This window comes from Solanum dulcamara, chromosome 8 (genome assembly GCF_947179165.1).
Source record: "Solanum dulcamara chromosome 8, daSolDulc1.2, whole genome shotgun sequence".
Lineage (NCBI taxonomy): Eukaryota > Viridiplantae > Streptophyta > Magnoliopsida > Solanales > Solanaceae > Solanum > Solanum dulcamara.
In genome coordinates, this window is record NC_077244.1 from 57,539,153 (window position 1) to 57,561,499 (window position 22,347).

General features: G+C 35.9%; 1 protein-coding gene and 2 non-coding genes across 3 annotated transcripts; 2 read left to right on the forward strand and 1 right to left on the reverse strand.

Moving 5' to 3' along the window:
• Nucleotides 1–7,769: 7,769 nt before the first annotated feature.
• Nucleotides 7,770–7,918, forward strand: LOC129901898 (U4 spliceosomal RNA). Its single transcript, XR_008769985.1, has one exon. It is a non-coding gene; the product is annotated as a U4 spliceosomal RNA (small nuclear RNA).
• Nucleotides 7,919–10,754: 2,836 nt separating this feature from the next.
• LOC129901896 (U4 spliceosomal RNA) lies at nucleotides 10,755–10,905 on the forward strand. Its single transcript, XR_008769983.1, has one exon. It is a non-coding gene; the product is annotated as a U4 spliceosomal RNA (small nuclear RNA).
• Nucleotides 10,906–18,604: 7,699 nt separating this feature from the next.
• LOC129901350 (uncharacterized) lies at nucleotides 18,605–21,940 on the reverse strand. Its single transcript, XM_055976500.1, has 7 exons — nucleotides 21,427–21,940; nucleotides 20,952–21,054; nucleotides 20,569–20,634; nucleotides 20,297–20,452; nucleotides 20,097–20,193; nucleotides 19,875–20,000; nucleotides 18,605–18,844 (listed from the first exon to the last, which is right to left on the reverse strand). The coding sequence occupies exons 1-6, from the start codon at nucleotides 21,911–21,913 to the stop codon at nucleotides 19,881–19,883; spliced, it is 1,029 nt and encodes a 342-aa protein (XP_055832475.1). The 5' UTR covers nucleotides 21,914–21,940; the 3' UTR covers nucleotides 18,605–18,844; nucleotides 19,875–19,880.
• Between the last annotated feature and the right edge of the window lie 407 nt (nucleotides 21,941–22,347).

Genomic DNA, 22,347 nt, shown 5'->3' on the forward strand with positions numbered 1-22,347 from the left:
GCAAGACAAAGTAGAGCAGCGCCAACCAGGAGGACTCTTGGAGCCCCTGCCTGTAGCAGAGCGTCCATGGGAGAGCGTGACCATAGACTTCATCACATGCTTACCAAAGTCCGATGGGTACGAGACGATTATGGTCGTAGTGGATAGGTTCTCCAAGTATGCCAGTTTCATGCTCGCCACGGCAGGTTGCACTGCTAAAGAGGCTGCCAGACTATTTTTCAAGAATGTGGTGAAGTATTGGGGATTACCAAGACACATCATTAGCGACAGAGACCCACACTTCACCGGGAACTTTTGGAGAGAATTGTTCGAAATTCTTGGCACGAAATTACATTTCTCCACTAGTTTCCACCCACAGACAGACGGCCAGACGGAGTGAGTCAATGCCTTGTTAGAGTGCTACTTGAGGCATTTTGTGAGCTCCCATCAGAAGGATTGGGCGAGACTACTGGACGTAGCCCAATTCTCATACAACCTACAGCAGAGTGAGGCCACAGGGCGGACACCATTTGAGCTAGCCACAGGCCAGCAGCCACAAACTCTACATTCACTACCGGCCGCGTTCGAGGACAAGAGTTTGGGGGCCTATCACATGGCCAAGGGCTTTGAGGAGTAGCTCGACACTGCCAAGTCTTATTTGGACAAGTCAGCGAAGAAGATGAAGAAGTTTACCGACCGCAAGCGTCGTCCCACGAATTACCAAGTTGGAGACATGGTCTTGGTCAAGTTCAACCCCATGCAATTCAAGGCGTTGTGAGGCATGCATCAAAACTTGGTGCGAAAGTATGAGGGTCCGTTTAGGATCATTGCCAAGATTGGCAAGATCTCTTACAGGTTGGAGCTACCACAGCATCTTAAGGTTCATCCCGTCTTCCATGCCAGTGTCCTCAAGCCGTACCATGAGGACAAGGATGATCCTAGCCGAGGAGAATCAAGTCGGGCGCCACTCACAATCACCGCCTCTCATGATCGAGACATCGAGGCCATTGTGGACTACCAAGCCAAGCGAAAACAGGGACAACAGGCCATTGCTATGTTCTTAGTCCATTGGAAGGGACAATCTCCGAAGGAGGCCACCTGGGAAAGATATGAAGACCTGTGGCAGTTCAAAGACAAAATTCGGGAGTTCTTGCAGCAGCAGTGCACCGCGGTCGTCGCCACATCAGGTGGGGGAGAGTGTTATGGCCCGCCACTTGATCTTGAAGAAGGTAGAAGAATCTAGAGTCTTGGAGAGGTTAGTGGAATACTCTAGATCCTTATAGAAGCTTGTAGAGAAGTCTTGAGAGACTTGGAATTCTCTAGAGTGTGTAGAGAATTCTAGAGAGGGACTTCTTTGTAAATATGGAGGGACTTGTATAGCAATTTCTATTTACACTTGAGCCCCTTAGGAGTAGTATAAATAGAGGGAGCATTCATTTGTAGCAAATCATCAAGCAAACAAGCATTCTTCCAAAGTAATACAAAAGCCTTCTTCATAAAAGCTCTCTTGTGTTCTTATAATCTAGCGTTCCCTTAGCGATCTAGTCATAAAGGCTTACTTGAGCTTGCAAGATCGTGAAAGATTCGTGAGTAAGTTGTCAAGTGCCGCACGGAAGTCTTAGTGTGAAGTCTAAGTCCATGACAGAAGGCCACATAATCTACACAATTTCAGCAACAACCTTTGCCTTTACGCATTTGCAGTAATCGATTGTTGTCTTGCCAATTTACTCTAGTGAGAATTCAGATGGTCAGTATTGCTTATGTTCTTACAAAACGTCGTTCATCCCAGTGATTTTCCTGTCTTTTATTGAAACTAGAAGTTCATGACTAAATTTATCACTACTATGATTGACATCTTTATTTCACTTGTTTTCACCACATGCTGTTGACTAAATGAGTAATTGACAAGCTAATGGTTGTTAGGAGTTAGTTAGACTAACTAAAAATAGTTAGGATTCTGTTAAGAAGCAGTTAGAAGTTAGTTAGTAGATGTATTCATACCTTTCCATGTACAAGTATAAATACATAGATGTACAGTATAAGGACATGAAAATATACTGATATTTTTTCAAATCTCTCTCTCTAACTTTACTCTTCTATTTCTCACTCTCTCTTCTCTATCTACGCTTCTATCTTCTCAGCCCTCTCTTCTTCTCAGCTCACTCTTCATCTATGTAAGAGTGTGCTTGAACACCTTCAATGGTGTTCTAACATGGTTCAGAGCCATACTGTGACCTACGGTGTGTTGCGACATGAAATTTCTCAAGATTCAAAGCCTAACAGTGGAGTCTGCAATTCGCAACTTAGAAGAAAATCAAAGCTCAAGGTGTTGAAAATGGCTGTCACAACTGAGGTTGAAGCTGGATCTGCAGAAATGAACAACCCAAACATAAACTTCGCAGCTGAAATAGACTACTTTAGAGTTCCGGTGATAGACCACAACCATCCACTCTATCTTCAACCAAACGACACTCCAGGAAGCTCCTTGATCTCCTTGCAACTCACAGGTTCAGAAAATTACGCAATCTGGAGTAGATCCATGCGTATTGGACTTCGAGGTAAGAGCAAGCTAGGGTTTGTGGATGGTAGATTCCCTAAGTCTAAGTTTGGTCCTGAGTATGTTGACATTTGGGAGAAGTGCAATGCGGTTGTCCTGTCGTGGATCATAAACGCTGTAAGACCAGGACTGCTCAGTAGTGTTGTGTACAGTGATGATGCCCACAGAGTGTGGTGTGACTTGAAGGAGAGGTTCGATAAGATCAATGGAGTGCATGTGTTTCATCTTCATAAGGAGATTCATAGTCTAAACCAAGGAGTTTTGTCAGTAACTGACTATTATACGACATTGAAGAGCCTATGGAATGAGTTTGACTCAATTATGCCGTGTCCAGGATGCTCTTGTGATGAGTCCAGGAAATTCAAAGAACATTTTGAGTATCAACGATTACTTCAGTTTTTAATGGGACTGAATGAGTCCTACTCAGCTGCCAGAGGTCAAATTCTACTTCAGACTCCCACTCCTAACCTAAACAAAGCTTTCTCCCTCATCCTAGATCATGAGAGTTAGAGAAATCTGATGAATGCAAGTTCGGAAACTTCCAATCATAGGACTATTGAAAGCACAACCCTATTCAGTTAGAAAACTCATACTCAAGGGAGTGGTAACTTTGGACATCAACAAGGAGGAGGTGGAGATATTCAACCAAATAGAGGACACTATGACTCTCAATATAAGCCACATCCACAGAAGCCTCAGAAAGCTATGGTGGTGTGTGAAGTGTGTGGATACAGGGGACACACCAAAGAACAATGTTTTAAGGTTAAAGGTTATCCTGCAGGCTGGAAATCAAAGAAGAAAGGTGCTACTTCCTATGCAAATCAAGCAGAGGCCTTACAACTTGATGTTACCAGTTCAAATCTCCCAGCTCCAACAGGCTTCTTCACACAAAGCCAGTAACAGCAAATCATGCAGATGCTAGCAAAAGGAACTAAAAATGCAGGGGAGCACTCAGTCAAAGCAGCCTCTGCAGGTAGTATTTTGTCTGCTTTAGTATCCAAACATGTGCCTATGGAATGGATAGTTGATACAGGAGCAACAGATCACATGACTGCTAGTCTTGATGCACTGGACACAATTCAACCAGTGCCTAACTCTGATAAGAGAGAAGTACAACTTCCCACTGGAAATGTAACATCCGTCTCACACACTGGGAAAATAAAAGTGTTTGGAAACCAAAGTATCAGCAATGTGCTATTTGTTCCAGACTTCAAGTGTAACTTATTATCTGTATCACAACTTACTAAGGAACTTCATTGTATGGCTGCATTCTTTCCTGATTTTTGTATCTTTCAGGATCTCTCCAATGGACTGGTCAGGGGGATTGGTAGAGAAGAGCAAGGTCTCTATATCCTCAAGGAAGATTTCATCAATTCAGTCGCAGCTGTTCCTGTTCCCTCAGCATATCAATCAAGTCAACTTGAGTCCATGTCTTTATGGCATAAAAGATTAGGTCATGCACCTATAGATATAATAAAGAAGTCCACAGGTCTTGACCTTGTACAAACAAATGTGGATTTATCTTGCACTGTTTTTCCTTTAGCTAAACAACCTAAACTCCCATTCCCAACTAGTTCCAATGTGTCTAAGTCTGTGTTTGAACTTGTTCATTGTGATATATGGGGTCCCTATAGAGTACCAACTCATGCTGGAATGAAATATTTTGTTACTATAATAGATGATTTTTCAAGATATACTTGGGTGTTTCTTATTACCTCCAAAGCTAACACTATAGTGGTGCTGAGAAAGTTCTTCTCACAGGTTCACAATTTTTTTTCTACCACTGTTAAGACTTTTAGATCTGATAATGGCAGTGAATTCTTCAGTCATGAATTCCAATCTCTGTTGTCCACCCTTGGGATTCTTCATCAGAGTACATGTACATATACACCCCAACAAAATGATGTTGCTGAAAGGAAACACAGAACTATCTTGAACATGGCCAGGGCTCTCAGATTTCAAGCCAGCATTCCCTTGAAATTTTGGGGTGAGTGTATTACAACTGCTGTCTATTTGCTCAACATACTACCCTCCAAACTACTTCATTACAAATCTCCTTTTGAATTGCTGTATTCACAGCCTCCTTCACTCACTCACATCAGAACCTTTGGATGCCTGTGCTATGCTGCTTGTCCAAATGTTTCAGACAAATTTGCTCCTAGAGCTATTCCTGCAGTCATGATGGGGTACTCTATGTCTCAAAAGGGCTACCTTCTATATGACCTGTATTCCAAATCACTGTTTGTCAATAGAAATATAGTGTTCAAGGAAGATGTCTTTCCTTTCAAAGAGTTACACACTTCCTCAAATCCCTTTTTTCCTGTTCTCACCACTCTCCCACACACTATTGAACCTTCTTCTCCATCACCCCCAATCTCCTCCCCTTTGCCTTCAATTCCCTCTAATGTCTGTCCTGTTGTGCCTTCACCCTCTACAGATCTTTCTTCTCAACTCCATGTTCTTCCTACTAGGAAGTCATCTAGACAAACTAAGCCTTCTCTGTGGCTTCAGGACTTTGTCACTGCTACTCATAGCACCTCCTCCTCATACCCCATCTCTGCACACTTGTCCTATGCTCATCTTTCCCCAGCCTATGTCCACACTCTTGCTGCTTACTCTGCCATCTCTGAACCTTCATCCTACTCTGAAGCTTCTCTAGATCCCAAGTGGATTCAGGCTATGCAGCTTGAAATTTCTGCCTTGCAGGATAATCATACCTGGTCTGTGGTGGACCTACCTCCTGGTAAGACACCTATTGGCTGCAAGTGGGTATACAAGGTCAAGTACAAGGCTTCAGGTGAGGTTTAAAGATTTAAGGCCAGACTAGTTGCAAAATGGTACAGCCAACAAGAAGGTTTGGATTATAATGAGACTTTTAGCCCTGTTGCAAAGATGGTCACTGTCAGGTCAGTTATTGCTCTTTCTGCTGCTCAAAGCTGGTCTATTCATCAAATGGATGTCCATAATGCTTTCCTCAATGGTGATCTCTTAGAAGAGGTCTACATGACTATTCCTGCTGGGTTTGCCAGATAGGGGGAGAAGGGTAAAGTCTGCAAACTCCACAAGTCACTCTATAGCCTCAAACAAGCTCCCAGACAATGGAACCTAAAGCTAACAGAAGCACTGCTGCAGTTGGGATTTACTCAGAGTCACTATGACTATTCCTTGTTCACTAAGCAGGATGAAGGTGACATAGTCATTATATTAGTCTATGTAGATGATCTTCTGATCACTGGGAGTAGACAAACTCTTATAGACAGCACAAGGAAAGACCTGCAGAAATAATTCAAGATGAAGGATCTAGGAGAACTCAAGTTCTTCCTAGGAATTGAAGTTGCCAGATCCAGTCAAGGTATACACTTGTCTCAAAGAAAGTATGCCTTGGAATTAATAGTTGAAGCTGGTCTAGGGGGAGCTAAACCTGCAGGTACACCACTTGAACAAAATCTGAAACTCACATCTATAAAGTTTGATGAATGTACTCCTCCCAAAGAAGAACACACAGATCCTGTGCTGAAGGACCCTGGCAGATACCAAAGGCTAGTTGGAAGACTCCTCTACCTTACAATGACCAGACCTGACCTAGCTTTCTCAGTACAGAAGTTAAGTCAATATATGCATTGCCCCAAGGAATCACACATGGCTGCAGCACTCAGAGTGGTAAGATACATCAAAGATGCCCCAGGTCTTGGACTCTTCATGCCAACAGTCTCTTCAAATCAACTTCTTGCTTATTGTGACTCAGATTGGGGTGCATGTCTAGAAACTAGGAGATCTGTCACAGGTTACTTAATTAAATTTGGTGAGGCTCTCATATCCTCGAAATCCAAGAAACAAGAGACAGTCTCCAAAAGCTCAGCTGAGGCTGAGTTCAGGAGTATGGCAAATTGTGCAGCTGAGGTAACCTGGCTGATTGGCTTGTTCAGAGAACTTGGTATCCAAGTTGATCTTCCTGTTAGAATGATGTGTGACAGCAAATCTGCAATACAAATTGCAGCAAATCCAATTTTCCATGAAAGGACTAAACACATAGACATAGACTGTCACTTTGTAAGAGAAAAGATTTGTTAAGGAGTTATGAAAACTGAGTTCACTCACACTGAAGATCAATTGGCTGATCTGCTCACAAAGAGCTTGGGCAAAGCACAACACCAAACACTCCTAAGTGGCTTAGGAGTCATGAATTTGTTTAAACCATAAGCTTGAGGGGGAGTGTTGACTAAATGAGTAATTGACAAGCTAATGGTTGTTAGGAGTTAGTTAGACTAACTAAAAGTAGTTAGGATTCTGTTAAGAAGCAGTTAGAAGTTAGTTAGTAGATGTATTCATACCTTTCTATGTACAAGTATAAATACATAGATGTACAATATAAGGACATGAAAATATACTGATATTTTTTCAAATCTCTCTCTCTAACTTTACTCTTCTATTTCTCACTCTCTCTTCTCTATCTACGCTTCTATCTTCTCAGCCCTCTCTTCTTCTCAGCTCACTCTTCATCTATGTAAGAGTGTGCTTGAACACCTTCAATGGTGTTCTAACACATGCCAAGGGAAAAGATACTACAACAATATATCAACATAAAAGAAATTCATATGAAGCTATGGTATGTCCTATCTCCCCACTTTTCATTGATCAAAATCTCCATAGTTTAAGATTAGTCTACGATCTGGTTTGATTATCGGAAAAGCAGAGCAATCACGGGTGATAGCCACTGCCACTGCCTTTCTTTACTCTTGGATCATGCTTGGTGTTAGGTCCTGCATTGTCATAATCTAACACAGCATCCAGCTGGAGCAACTTTCTTGGATTTTCTCGGATGACATGCTTCACACAATTTTCAAAACAAAGATCAATCAGCAATGTCTAACTTTTCAGTTGCTAAGGATATTCTAAAAAATCAAGAGTTTACATGACTCTATGCACCCCCCAAAAAATAAATGTTAATCTAGGAAGTCGTCTATAGTCTTGGTATGCTGTATGCAAAAAGAAGGATGAAACTTAAAAGAGGAAAAACATAAGCTGCAGGAAGTTAGTAAGTCTTATGTTGTAGTATATCTCAACTTTTTGCACTATATCTCAATTGTTAGAGTGGGTTAGGATCCCACATCGATTGGAGAATGGACTTGTCGTCTTCTTATATGGACTTGAACAATTCTGTCCTCATGAACTAACTTTTGGAATTGAGTTAGGTCCAAATGTCATATCTTTACATGGTGTCAAAGTCAAATCCATCTCTGTTTGGGGCAATGACGCAGCTAGTGAGGTTCTAACCGAGGCGCGTCTATTGCTGGTTGAAAACTATTTCCAAACCCCCTCTTCGGCCTGGGTTCTGCCTTGGCCGTCGAGAATTTTTGGAAGGGCTCCCTTCGGGGTAATGCCCTACACAATACTTAGTCTCAAAGTTATTGCCTATTTAATTTAACTTTGTTATTTTCCTTTAGTCTTTACAAGGAAAAAGGGGATTTAAAGCATGGTGTAAGAGGGTAATTTTCTCAACACGAAATTTCTCTATGTTGGAATAAGCTAGTAATCCTCAAAAATTTTAGTTCGGCTTTTTTGTCCTCCTTTTACAGGTTAAAATTAATCTTGATAGAAGTGACGAGAGTTAACTTCAATTCAAGGTGACTCCTAAAAAATAATAAAAGTGACATGAGGAGTTAACGATGGCACATGCTACAACATTGGAATCACCAAAGCAGTTCTATCTTCAACGTGGACCAAATTTGCCAAAATTTAAGCTTCAGCTGTGCTGCTTCTACAAAATATGGTTTCAGATTGCATATGCGCGAAGCTTAAATGCCAACATAAACAGGCCAAGAAAGTGTATGTAATAACTCCAATTTCACAAAAGAAACATTCAAATATTATATTCACTAAACTCAAAGTTATAATAGAATATGAAACTAACAAGGAAATTGTAGAACAACAATGGAATAGTAAAACAAAAAAACTATCAAAAAAGATAATTAGAAGGGAGATGAGAAGTTTAGACTTAAAGGAAGGGTACCAGAGAACTAGATATTTTTCTCAACAATTTTCATAATCCCCAAATCACATACCACCCTTTTTGAAGGAACATTCCCATGTCCACTCCTCAACCCGGATCCCAATTTAACCTGGCCCTACTTGTTCTTGGCCCAATAGCTCCTATAAGCCCAATAACTACTTGCGTGACCTTAGTATTCACATTGGGGTGAACTAGGTTCATAACAGTGTACAATGCTGTTTTCCCAAATCCAAGTTGAGATGATTGTTTGCTTCGGCAAGTGACTTGTGAGTAGTGGTGGCAAATGGGCAAATTGGATAAAATTTGGACTGGTTGAAAATGGGTCAACATAAAATGGATAATAATTCAATCCGTTTATATTTTATATTGGTAAAAAGGGGTTGGATAACAAATGGGTCGGGTAACATTTTTCATAAGTAAATAGTACTTTACTTTAAAATTCAATATGGAGAAAATATTTTAGTCTTTTTTTGGATGAAAAAAATATTAGAATATTTTATTTAATTTTATTATATCATAAAATTGAACCTGACACCCGATACGGGATCCGATTTCTAAATCGGGAACCGACTCCGAACCAGACCCAAGACTCGATTTCTAAATCGGGACCAGACCCCAACTTCCGACTCGGGATCCTAACTTGACCCTCGACTCAGGACCCGATATCTGAATCGGGATTCGATCCCGATACATAAATCGGGACTCGACCTCGACACCCAATTTGGAACCCAACTTTCAAATTGACACCCAATCTTGATGATCAATCCGGAATCCAAATCAGACACTTGATCTGGGACCCAATCTTGACTTTTGACCTAAAATTCGACATTCGAACTGGACCTGAACTGACCCTAGCACCGATACCCAACCTCGATGACTGATTCGAGACTCAATCCCGACATCCAACCCGGAATCGGGATCCGACATCCAAATTGGGACCCGACTATCGAAGTAGGATCCGAATCCGACAATCGACATGGGACCCGATCCGGACACCCAATCCCGACTTTCAAATCAAAATTTGACCCCAACACCCGAGATCGACGACAGATTTGAAATCCGGTCTCGATATTTGATTTGAAACTTGATCTCGACTTTCGATCCAGAACCCGACCTTTGAACCTAGACCCTAGGGCTCAAGACTTCACCTTTATATATATATTTTATTTTATTTAATTATAGAGGAGAATAATTAATTTTTATGAAGAATATAAAAAGGAAGAAAAAATACCACATGTTTAGTGATGCCATGAGTTTTGAGTAAATAAAAGTTGGGAAGATTAATCCATTTGGCCCATATTTTACCTATGAATATCCATATTTCTATGGGTTGAATATGAATTTAAACTCATATTTTATCCATCTTAAGAATCACTCGTCTAATTTATTAAAATATAAACGGATTGAGTGAGTTACCAAAATATGAGCTTACTTTGACACCACTACTTAGTAAGTGAATCAACTGTTTCAGGAATTTGCTATTAAAGAGTTATTCTCTTTTGGTTTGTAAAAGGTCCATTCCATCCAGTATCTCTCTGCACTACTTTATCACTACCTGAATTGTCAAAGCTAGTAGTCAAATTCCATTCAATCAAATGATAAAGGAAATACCGAAAAGGTTCTGACGAGGGCATCAAACGATCATGGGATCAAGATTCCATTAAATAACATCATGTAAATTTCACCGAAATGAGTTGGGACTACAGCATAAAATCCTGTGCCCCAAGCCTTTTTGGTAAAAGCTTTGACTTATGTCATGTACTAGTTAGTGGTTCACTTCTTCAGGATTTTGCTACTATTAAAGTTTCTCTGATAAAGTTGTAGTGTCATTGTAACTTGATCTTGACCTGTAAACAGGCAGGGGAATGGATGAACTGTGCCTCTGCTGCAACAAAATTTTTGTGCACGACTACAGACGAGCTTTAGTCCGTAGAATATGGTTGTCAACCGTGCTATCCCCTCAAGCAGTTCGAGCATAAATCTATCCCTGTCTCTTATTGAAAGCAGATGTTCATGAATAAATTTATAGCTTTAATAACAGATAGACAGTAGCCGAACAAGTCAAGGAATTCATGAGCATCTCCTATCATACCAATTGCCAAGGCAAAGATATTACAATATATTTGTAGTTTGTCCCACACTGCTAATATATGAAGCTGAATAGAGAAATGAGTCTAATAAAAGCCAAAACTGGACAGAGTTGTAAGTATCTTTGCGCTTGGGGCAATGACGCAGCTAGTGAGGTTCTAACCGAGGCGCGTCTATTGCTGGTTGAAAACTATTTCCAAACCCCCTCTTCGGCCTGGGTTCTGCCTTGGCCGTCGAGAATTTTTGGAAGGGCTCCCTTCGGGGTAACGCCCTACAATCCTAGTTATAAGGAATTTATTTACTTTTGCCTTTCGTCCTCTTCCAGGCTGTTTTCGCATTGTATGTTTAGAAAATTATTCAGTTGTTTAGCATACGATTGAAAAATGGCTTGGAGATTTAATTTGAGTGAAAATTAACTGTTTCAGATATTTGCTTTTTGGTGTCACTTAATTCATTGATTTTCTCAAAATTGTCAAGTGGTCAAATTCCATAATATACTAAAAATGTTATGACAAAGACATCAAAAGGTCCAAAATACTAATTTTAATTGTAATGAGTTGGGACAAAAAAGCATAAACTTCTGTTTTCAGTAGTTAGTGGTTTACATTTCAGGATATTTCTGGTTATACTGATGAAGTCATTTTAATTATCCTTTAGTTGTTTTTTTTCTCTTTGGTTTTGACCTGTAAACAGGCAGACAGATTGATGAAATTTGCCTCTGTGCAACAAAATTTTTGTGCAGTTTGACAAGCTTTAGTCACAACCAGCTTTGTATCACTTAGAATATGGTTGTCAACCGTGTTATCCCCTCAGGCAATTCGATGAAATTGCAGTAGTTGGATATATGTATATGAACATAAATTTACAACCATACTCTCGTGTCAATAGTTAAACCGTGAAGTTAGCATGAGATAGTGAAGTAACTAGAAGCTTTGGTACAGAAATGTGAATAGTCTTGGCTTTCGAGAAAATCAAGATTTCAGGAATGGCATGTAATATAGGTATATTTCAAACCGAAGGCCACGGAATCTACACAATTTCAGCAACAACCTTTGCCTTTACGCATTTGCAGTAATCGATTGTTGTCTTGCCAATTTACTCTAGTGAGAATTCAGATGGTCAGTATTGCTTATGTTCTTACGAAACGTCGTTCATCCCAGTGATTTTCCTGTCTTTTATTGAAACCAGAAGTTCATGACTAAATTTATCACTACTATGATTGACATCTTTATTTCACTTGTTTTCACCACATGCCAAGGGAAAAGATACTACAACAATATATCAACATAAAAGAAATTCATATGAAGCTATGGTATGTCCTATCTCCCCACTTTTCATTGATCAAAATCTCCATAGTTTAAGATTAGTCTACGATCTGGTTTGATTATCGGAAAAGCAGAGCAATCACGGGTGATAGCCACTGCCACCGCCTTTCTTTACTCTTGGATCATGCTTGGTATTAGGTCCTGCATTGTCATAATCTAACACAGCATCCAGCTGGAGCAACTTTCTTGGATTTTCTCGGATGACATGCTTCACACAATTTGCAAAACAAAGATCAATCAGCAATGTCTAACTTTTCAGTTGCTAAGGATATTCTAAAAAATCAAGAGTTTACATGACTCTATGCACCCCCCAAAAAATAAATGTTAATCTAGGAAGTCGTCTATAGTCTTGGTATGCTGTATGCAAGAAGAAGGATGAAACTTAAAAGAGGAAAAACATAAGCTGCAGGAAGTTAGTAAGTCTTATGTTGTAGTATATCTCAACTTTTTGCACTATATCTCAATTGTTAGAGTGGGATAGGATCCCACATCGATTGGAGAATGGACTTGTCGTCTTCTTATATGGATTTGAACAATTCTGTCCTCATGAACTAACTTTTGGAATTGAGTTAGGTCCAAATGTCATATCTTTACATGGTGTCAAAGTCAGATCCATCTCTGTTTGAACCTCCGGTCCACGTTCCAGTTGGGTCTGGTGTGAAGGGAGTGTTAGAGTCCCACATCGATATCGGTTGGAGAATGAACTGGTGGTCTACCTATGTGGACTTAGGCAATCCTCTCTCACGAGCTAACTTTTGGAATTGAGTTAGACTCAAATGCCATATCTTTTTCACCAAAAAAAAATAAATAAATAAAAAGAAGTTGCGCTATGTCTAGTAATGAAAACTGGTTGCATTTCACTAGTTAAAGCATGATATGATGCCAATCAAATAAATTTACTTCCCTATCACTACCTTATGAAGCTTGTAAGCGCGGTTCACGCCTTCAACAGGACCTAGATGGAACAAAGAAGAATGAGAAACAGAGGTGTTAACATTATTATTTCATTTGCTGGTATAAGCCAGGCTATTTGAAATGTTGTTGTCATTTTATAACTAAGTAGCTTACCAGAAGAAACAAAGATAAGACACAAAAGGAGTAGAATGAGAGCTTTGATCCTCCTAGGCCTCATAGTGGTGCACTTATTCAATTTTCTCTATTACCTGAGTAGAGAGATTGGTTCTTGAGATGAGAAGGGGAAGAATGCAAGAGTTGCCCCTTTTTATTGTCTTGGGAAGAGGTAGTGGTCAGAGGCGGATTTAGAATTTAAATATTATTATGGGATCGAGTTTCGGTATTCTACCACAACCCATTCAATTTACTGGGTTCAAAATCTATTGTTTTTACTTTTAACACATATACATGGTGCAACTAAAGCACTACATTGGCCTCTTGTAGGTAGTGTTAATGGTGCACCCACTCATTTACTGTATGTACAGATGAGTGGAAATACCTATATATAAGGCAGAATCAGCAAGTCAAACCAGCACTGAAAAGAATATAGTGCACATACATCTACATGTTACATCAAAGTAGAATAGAAAACACAAAGGTAGGTATGATTGTAGACTCATATTTTGATCACTCTCTCTTTGTTTTTTTCATTGCATGGCTCAAGCTTTGAAATACTACAATTGTCTCTCATAGGCTGTGTAAAGGTTTTCCGGAGTTTATAATGTCCTGAACCACTCCATTAGTTTTGGATTGAATGCTCAGATTCTTTGGCATGGTATATATTAGAGCAGATAAAGGTCCTAGGTGTTATAAAATGTGTTTGGCCCATAAAAATAATCAAGCATGTGCCTGATGGAGTGTCTTTAAGAGTTAATTAAGTAAATCAAAATGTGATCTCTCCAATAGTTTTAAAATTTTATATGAAGTGGTCGCACAATTTAATTGTTTTGAGATTATAAAGAGGTTATAAATGTTGATTGTGCACCCACCCAATGGTTGTAGAATGATGAGTTGCAATATCTGACATCACATAAGCAACAAGTCAAACTGATTATTTGAATTCAATGTATCAAAAACAGAAGCAACAGTATATATGCTGTATGCATGTGGACTATAATGAGAAGTGAATTTGTTGACCACTTGGCCTATAATGAGATCAGTGACAATAGCCCATGTGGTGATTCTATTTCGAAAAAGCCACTAGCTGTTTTTTCATCTCTACCAGTTGGGAAGCTAGACATCAAGCAAGTGGTTTGATGAGGATAACTAAGCTGACACGCCGGAGTTGGCTGCTGGCACAACAGGTCGGATCATGTTCAAGCAGAAAATAATAGAGAAATTTAAAACGAATAAAAGCATAAAGATTTAACGTGAAAAACTCCCAAATTGGAGGAAAACCACAGACCATCCAGAAAAATATTCACTATATGAAAATTGTTATAACTATATAATACACAATATTTTTCTCACACATCCAAATACCTAAAATACTACACCCAAAAAATCTCCAAGAGAAAATTCTCTAAATCTCATATGTATTTCTCTAGATTTTTGTTGTTGTTATGTGTTCATAGTGGAGATGGCTATTTATAGGTAATTTAGAGTCATGGTTATTGCTTATGAACACATTTATGCTACTATATTTGATAAAATGTGTGAAAACCATTAGACTTCTTTCTTGACTTCCACCAACCAAATGTCCATAATTTTGACAGTTTTTTTTATTCAAACAAATACAACAGATTCATCCATCTAAAAATAGACGGGTATCTGGCACATATACAAAAATATTTTTAAAAAATCCGAGCAATACAATTGAAAAGTTTGGATATGCTTATTCTACAGCTTGAGGAAGAAATCTTCATGTTTGTTATTGTCATTAAAGGAGAGAACCGACGACTAATATGGAAACTGAAAAGGAGAAAGAAAGAGTTAATACAAAGGAAAGTCAACTACTTTCTTCAAAACCAATCACATCTCTTTCTTTCTTCAACGGTAAAAAAATAATAGGGAAAATGACATGGAATAATTTATAGGTTTAGCTATAGTTTGGGTTAATTGTAATTTGCCACTAATTTTTTCAATTAATTAGGTGACCCATGTTTATTCACGATATAATAAAGTAATAGTTGAAAACTTCTTATACACTTTTACTTTCTTTCTCTATAATATCTTTTTACCATATTTTCTCCTTTTTTCATTTATTTTAATCAATTTTTAAAATTCAAAATTTTCACAAGTTGCCCCTCAATTGGTGATTCCAGAATTTTAGGGCCACCTGTTTTGTGTTTTTTTACTATTTTATTTTTAGTTTGGAGTTCTTATCCTTCTTATTTAGATTTGTTTTTGTATATGAAGTGTTTTTTTTCCCTTCAGTTTATCGGAGTATACATTCAATCATGGCTGAAGAAATTTCTTCCAATAGAATCACTAGAGGTATACAAACTAGCCAACAAAAGTTGGATGATTTTCCATCATTTTCCTTGGGTTTAACTCAGGAATTTCAAGAAATTTCTCACAAATTTGTGATTTCTCCCCAAAAAATTTGTATAATGTTGTTAAGCGTATAAATATATTTGTATAATTTCTATTGGTATTTTTGATTTTCCCCAAAAATTTTGCATAATATTGATATTTGTATAAATATATATGTATAATTTTCTCACAAATTTGTGATTTCCCCCCAAAAAATTGTACAATATTGATATTTGTATAAATATACTTGTATAATTTTCTCATAAATTTTTGATTCCCCCCCCCCCCCAAAATTAGTATAATGTTGATATTTATATAATTTTCTCACAAATTTCTTGTTTCCCCTAAAATTTTAGTATAATGTTGCTTGATTTAAGGGATTTATTTCCTTGTAGCAATCGAAATTCTCGCGCCTAATTTACTGAAATATTTGAATTTCTAAATTGTAGAAATTTTAATAAACAAGTGAATTATACAAAAATGGAACGCATAACAAACTTAAATTCTAGCTACGAATCGAAAATATCCAAACTGCAGCTATGGATCATAAATATGATTTTTATACTAGCCATTTGTGAAGTTTTCATAAAAAAATACTCAATTTTTTTCAAAATTCAAACTTTTTAACTTTGATCGTGAATTCGGATATACAAACTTTAATTTTTTTGAAATAAAATTTATATGTATAAAAATTATGTGAAATATATTATAAATTATAAAAAAATAATTTAAAAATATACAATTTTTTTAATAACTAAATCATATAAATTGGAAGGAAAAGAATATATTTCATGTGTGCATTACGAGGTGATAAAGGGCCCTTGCTTGTCAGTTGTGACTGGAGATGGGCAGTGAGCCAGTGACTTACAAATGAAATAAAAAATGGATAAGGCAAAAGTAGCTCCTAAATAATGGTCGAAATCTTATTGATATATTTAATTTAATTAGGATATTATTATTTATTTTATTTTATTTTTATATTTTTATTTATTTATTGTGTTGATATGACACTTTCAACTAAATAAGTTGATTATATTTGTATACACGCGCAATTATGTGTGTAAATATAATTTAATTTTTTATTTTTTTTTCTTATTTTTTATCTTGTATTTAAATTAAGTTAATATATATAATTTTTTTAATTTTTTTTCCTTGTATTTAAACTCATTTTTTCAATATTTTAACTTCATTGATTATTTTTTCTCTTTTTTTTCTATTCTTTTTATTTTCTTTGTCGTTCCTTTTGATTTGATTTCAAATTTAATTACAATTGTCTTGTATAATAAGTTGATTTAGGAAGGATATCAAAATAAGTGAAGTGAATCAAATAAAACATAAAAAAATTAAAACGTTAAAATAAAAAAATACTTTTTAATTGTTTTTAAAAGATATACGTAATTTTTTTAAAATACTGAAAAGTGAAAAGATATAAATTAATGAAGGAGGGGAAAAAAGTGTAAGGAAGAGGGAAATAAATATTTTACAAAGAAAGAAATGAAAATAAAATAATATATATAAGTTTTAATATCAATAATTATGTGTACTAACTAATTGTAAAATGATCAATTGAAAAGGGACACATGTTTAATTTTTTCTCTCATCACTTGCCTTCAAGAGAATGTGCTCACTCTCTATGCTATGTCTGTATTTAAGGTGTATTTATTTTATTTTAAAATAGTTTAAGGAGATAATAATATCTTAATTAAGTTAAGATATGTTGAGGAGATTTCAATTATATTTTAAGAGAGGTAGGGGATTACTTATGGTTCATTCCTAAAAAAAAACAAGACTTTTTGTTTTCATTTTTAGAGGCTGCTGAAATTAGGTAAAACACACAAGTGAAGGGAAATGCACTATGGAAATATGAGGCTATGGGCTAGGTAAGATGTGTTTGAGAGTAAGGAAGAGGCAATTAATGTAGAACGTCATTATAAATTTTATTTTTTAAAAAATTGTTTTTCGTAGAAAAAATATTTTTAAGTTTAATCAAGGAAAATTGAAAAATATATTCCTTAAAATTTATATTTTTAGAAGTTCTATATATGGTTTGGATTCAGGACACACACATGAGGAAGGAGATATTAGAATTTCAAATTCATCCCAGAGCTTCCTTAACCTAGAGAAATGATTGGAAACAGTCGCAGTTCCTTGAGACAATGTAACTATCTTCTTATGAAGATAAAATTCTCTAAAAGCATTGACCTTATCGAACCTTTCACGAAGGTCCTCCAAGACTAAGTGAGCATCAGATCCATAGATAACTGTGCTAACTAGACCTTTGGTCACAATATTCATGATCCATCCTAAAACAATAGAATTACACCTCTTCCATAGGTCATGCATAGAAGGTGGATACATGTCCTTCCTAAATGTGCCTAACAAAAAACCTAGCTTGTTTTTACCAAGTAAAACAAGTTTCAAGGATTTAATCCACAATGAGAACAAAACCTTGAGTATCAGACGGATGGATGAGGAGAAGCTGACCTCTATAGAGGTTTCAATGATTTCGTCAGAAGTGGTTATTGTTAAACTTCACTCAATCTGTAATTTCGCAGGAAGAGACAACAAGTTGAGCTGAGAATGTTCAAACCCTTGTAGATGAAGAATTCCCTTGAATCTCCTTTAACGGTTATTGATTTATCTTTCACAAAAGCAGGGGAATCCTTTGTAGCACTAATTAATACCATGTTGAGAAGCTCCATTAATGGGAGCTATGGGAAGGAATCAGAGGAATAAGAGAGAAATTTGAGAGAATGGAACTGTTTCATTCAACCGTAATGAAGAGCTCAGGTGTAAGCTATATATATAAAAGATATTTTTTAAGCTAAGAATTACTGCCTGTCATCCACTAACTATTATTGAATTCTGTGCTAACAAACTTCCTAACTAACTAACTGTCTAATTAACTTGTACAATTAATTAGTAAAATATCTTCAAACCAACGCCCGACCTATCCCCACTAGTATATAAGAATAAACAAAAAGTATGGCATAGATAATCTTGAAATTAATTATATTGGGAATATATATAATCACATGCACATTTTATGTCGAAATTATTGTTCGATTTTATACCTCTTAACAAATAACTCCTAGGGGAATAAGCTCAAGAAGATGAATTGCAATGACAGGACTTAAATTAGGAAATAGAAGAAAGAAATTAGAGAAGGATTCTGACTGTATTCTTATTCATCAAGGTATATACAGGTAAAATATATTTATATACATACAAAGCACGATTAGCTACTGCTAATGCATGATAATTAAGTAGCTAGTAACTAGCTACATTAATTTCCTCCCTTCTGCTAGCATTCAATAACTGCAAGGCTATTAATTAATTAATTATACTTAACTTCCTCTAATTCACTGCTGCTTCTTGAACTATATATGATCAGCTGACTTGATGGCTCGAGTTGAAATAATTAACTTGCCTCTTTGAACTAAAATATATAATCTCCTGTTGACAACAATAAAAATAAAAATTTAGCTAACATAATCTCCCTCACCTCCGATCCGCAACTGTATTGAAGCTTCGATTAATTAATCACGGTAAGAATAATATATACTACTACCGAGAATGATAAAATATAACAATATGTTAATGGAAAGGTTAATTTCTTCTTTAGTATGAATTGCGTGAAAATTTTATTAATCCATTTGCTGCCGGCCTTCAAATGATTAGGTTTATCGAACGGTTAAGTTAGATTCTTCGAACCTTTAGTTGGCTAATTGAAATTTTAGATTTATAGTAGTTGTATATATAGGAGTTTTAGAAGTATATATAAACTAACTCCAGTTATAAGGGTTGTTTGGTTGATGGAAATAAGAATAATCTCCAGATATTTCATGAAATTATTTAATTATGTTTTAGATAATGAGTGTTATTTAGTCCCTGAATTAATTATTCATGCTTTTATCATAGATAAATAGGGGAATAAATTATATCATATAGAGGATAAAGATAAAATAATTCATTACATGGTATATCCCAATCACATGGTAATCCATTAAGGGTGCATTTAATATGGAGGATTTTTTTCGTTCCAGATTTTCTTTTTTTTGAATTAGACCTTTTTTTTTAGGAAAAAGAAGAAAAAACATATTTCACAAAGTGATATTTCACTCCTCATCCTCCAAGTACACATGACCCCATCCTACCCAGATTATTTGTGTAAGATTATATATTCATTCAATATTTTATGCGTACTTACTAAACACTAAATAATAAGTAATAAAATCACTTTTTTTTTTAGAAAAAACAAATTTCATAGAAAATATTTTTTTTTTCATATCAAACACACTCTAATTGTTAAGTAAAAGAAAAGAAAAGATAGAATACAAGAGAGCGAAGTGTCAATCAGTGAAAAATATGTTAGAGGTTCTAGGGGATGATTATCATGAGAAAAAAAAAGGGATCTGTTTCTCATATCTGTTATATGGGTATCTGAATCAACCTAGCTTACATTTACATTGAGTACGTGACGTACCACAAATTAGAGTTCTTCGTGGAAAATATCTTCATTCCTACCATTATCATAAACAGTACTATAGAAAATACTTTCATGATTCAATATCTCATCCAATGACAATTTACCATCTTTGTTATCATCAGCCTACACACCAAAAAATAATGCAAGTATTAGTAGTTGATTCAAACCAGTACTTAATGCATAATAATATATATATATTGTTTCACGGATCGAACTTGCCTCTCGAATCAAATAAGTGGTGAACACTTTAGCGTAGGAGAGTTCACCAGGGCACAAGTATTGCAGAATTGGTTTCAGTTCTTCTACTCTCAGAAATCTAGCATAAAAAAAGATTAATTAATTAAACTTAATTCACTTAATTATAGTATCTAATTGAGAATTTAATCAATTAAAAAGTGAGATGAATTAAGAATAATTACTCGTCACCATCGAGGTCAAGCTTGGCGAATGCTTGAAATGGTGTTGGAATATTGGTTCCTCGAGATTCGTATTCAAGGTATGTTTTATATATATTGTAAGCACCGTTACTAAATTCCAATCGATTTAGCATATTATCCTTGTTTACGTCCATTTGCCTATTAACAATAAGTAATTAAATTAAACCACTATTAATAAAAGACAGAAAAAACATATTTAAAATATTAATTTTATGCATATTTGACGATATATATAATTAATAAAACATTCTAACCTTATTTTTTCTCTCAACAGCCACCTTTGTATTTGTTCGTTCCTGCTATCTTCAGGTTGCATAAAACTGCATGACGAAGACAAATGATATATCCCGGGAATTTAAACTTCAAGGCTCGTTTAATTGGGAATAAGTTATTTTGGAATTAGTTATTTCATGATTGTTATTTCATCCTTAATTTCGGGATAAGTTATTCAGTAATATTTTAATTCAACTAAACATGGAATAGGGATAAACTCATCCTAAAATTAATATCGAAAATTAATCATCCCTTATCCCTCATATCAAGCAAGCACTAAATGACAAAACAAAGATGATAATATATATGTTTCACACACATATACCCAAAATATTGTGGGGGAGCAAAGAATAGTATTAATTACTCTCTAAATTCATATAAGTTTAGAGTTCCACTTCGATCAGCATCAGCATTTCTAAATTGTGCCATCCACCATCCTGCTTCTCCATGGCTTGTCTCATTTTTCTCTGTAAATTAAAGACGAACCAAATTTGGTTGATCAGCAGAAATTTCCATAAGGAAATGAGGTCAAAGTATAGACTTCATTTATTGAGAGCGAACAAAGTATCATATTAGTAACTGAAAAGGAAGAAAAAAAGTTACATCTAAGGTATAAAATACTCTTAATAATAGTAAGACATTTTTGGGAAAAACCATAGCGACCATATTAAGTACTAGTATATCTTTGGGATCTCTTAGCCCAACAATATTGGACTCGTAATTACTTCATAAATAGGCAAAGAAAGCTCGATACACTAAACTTTTACTATGCACAGAGTTAAGAGAAGGATCGAATCACAAGGATATACACATCATACTTTAGTGAAATATGAATTTACCTATGTCTTCATTGGTAAATTGGGGGAGATATTCAGAGAAAGAAATAGCTCCATCTCCATCCTTATCTCGAAATTCCATTTCTCTCAAAGTCCTATAATGCAATCGATCAATGGCTTGTTGTGTATTCCAAACTTCCAGCTCTTTATACTCAATAAATCCATCTTTGGGCGAAACATCCAAAATAGGAAACAAAACCATCAATCTCAAACTAGTTTTTAATCTGCCATCATTATCAAAATACTTAGCGTCCTCCTTCTTACGCGTTCTCCTGCTCGAATTATCATTCGATTTTCCTTTAGGCTTTTGCTCCAATTCAGCAACAAGAGGATCAAAAATCGGGTCACGGGTCTTGAGTCCTAATCGCCTGCTCAAGCCATTCGGTGTGTAATATCCGTCAATGTGATTCGATTTGATAATTAATTGAGTAAATAGTACAACGAGAAAGACGAAGGCGGTGATTATGGTGGAAACCACCACCTTCGACATTTTTTTGTCGTCGTTGTACTAATAATTAATGTGATCACTCTGCGGACAACTTTTTCTTATTAATTTCATCTAAAAACTTGTTGGGGGCAGTTATAAGATAAAGGGCCAACATGTAAGTAAGGAGTGCATCTTTGCGGTTAGTACAATTTAGTGGTTAAATAGTATTTTTCGAATTGATAATGTTAAGGATCACAGATATTTACTTGCCTATACAAATTACAAGTTTTTTTTCTAAAAAATAATAATTAAATACATAAGGAGTATGATTTCCAAATTAGTAGATAAGCAAATATAAACAAAAGAAGAACGTAAAAATTTCTATTAAGGAATAAATATCAATTATCATTGGTACTTGTTAGAATGTATGCTTCCACCAGAACAGTTAGAACCACATTCCTTATCAGAAATTAGTGTAGAAACTTAAAGAACAGAAA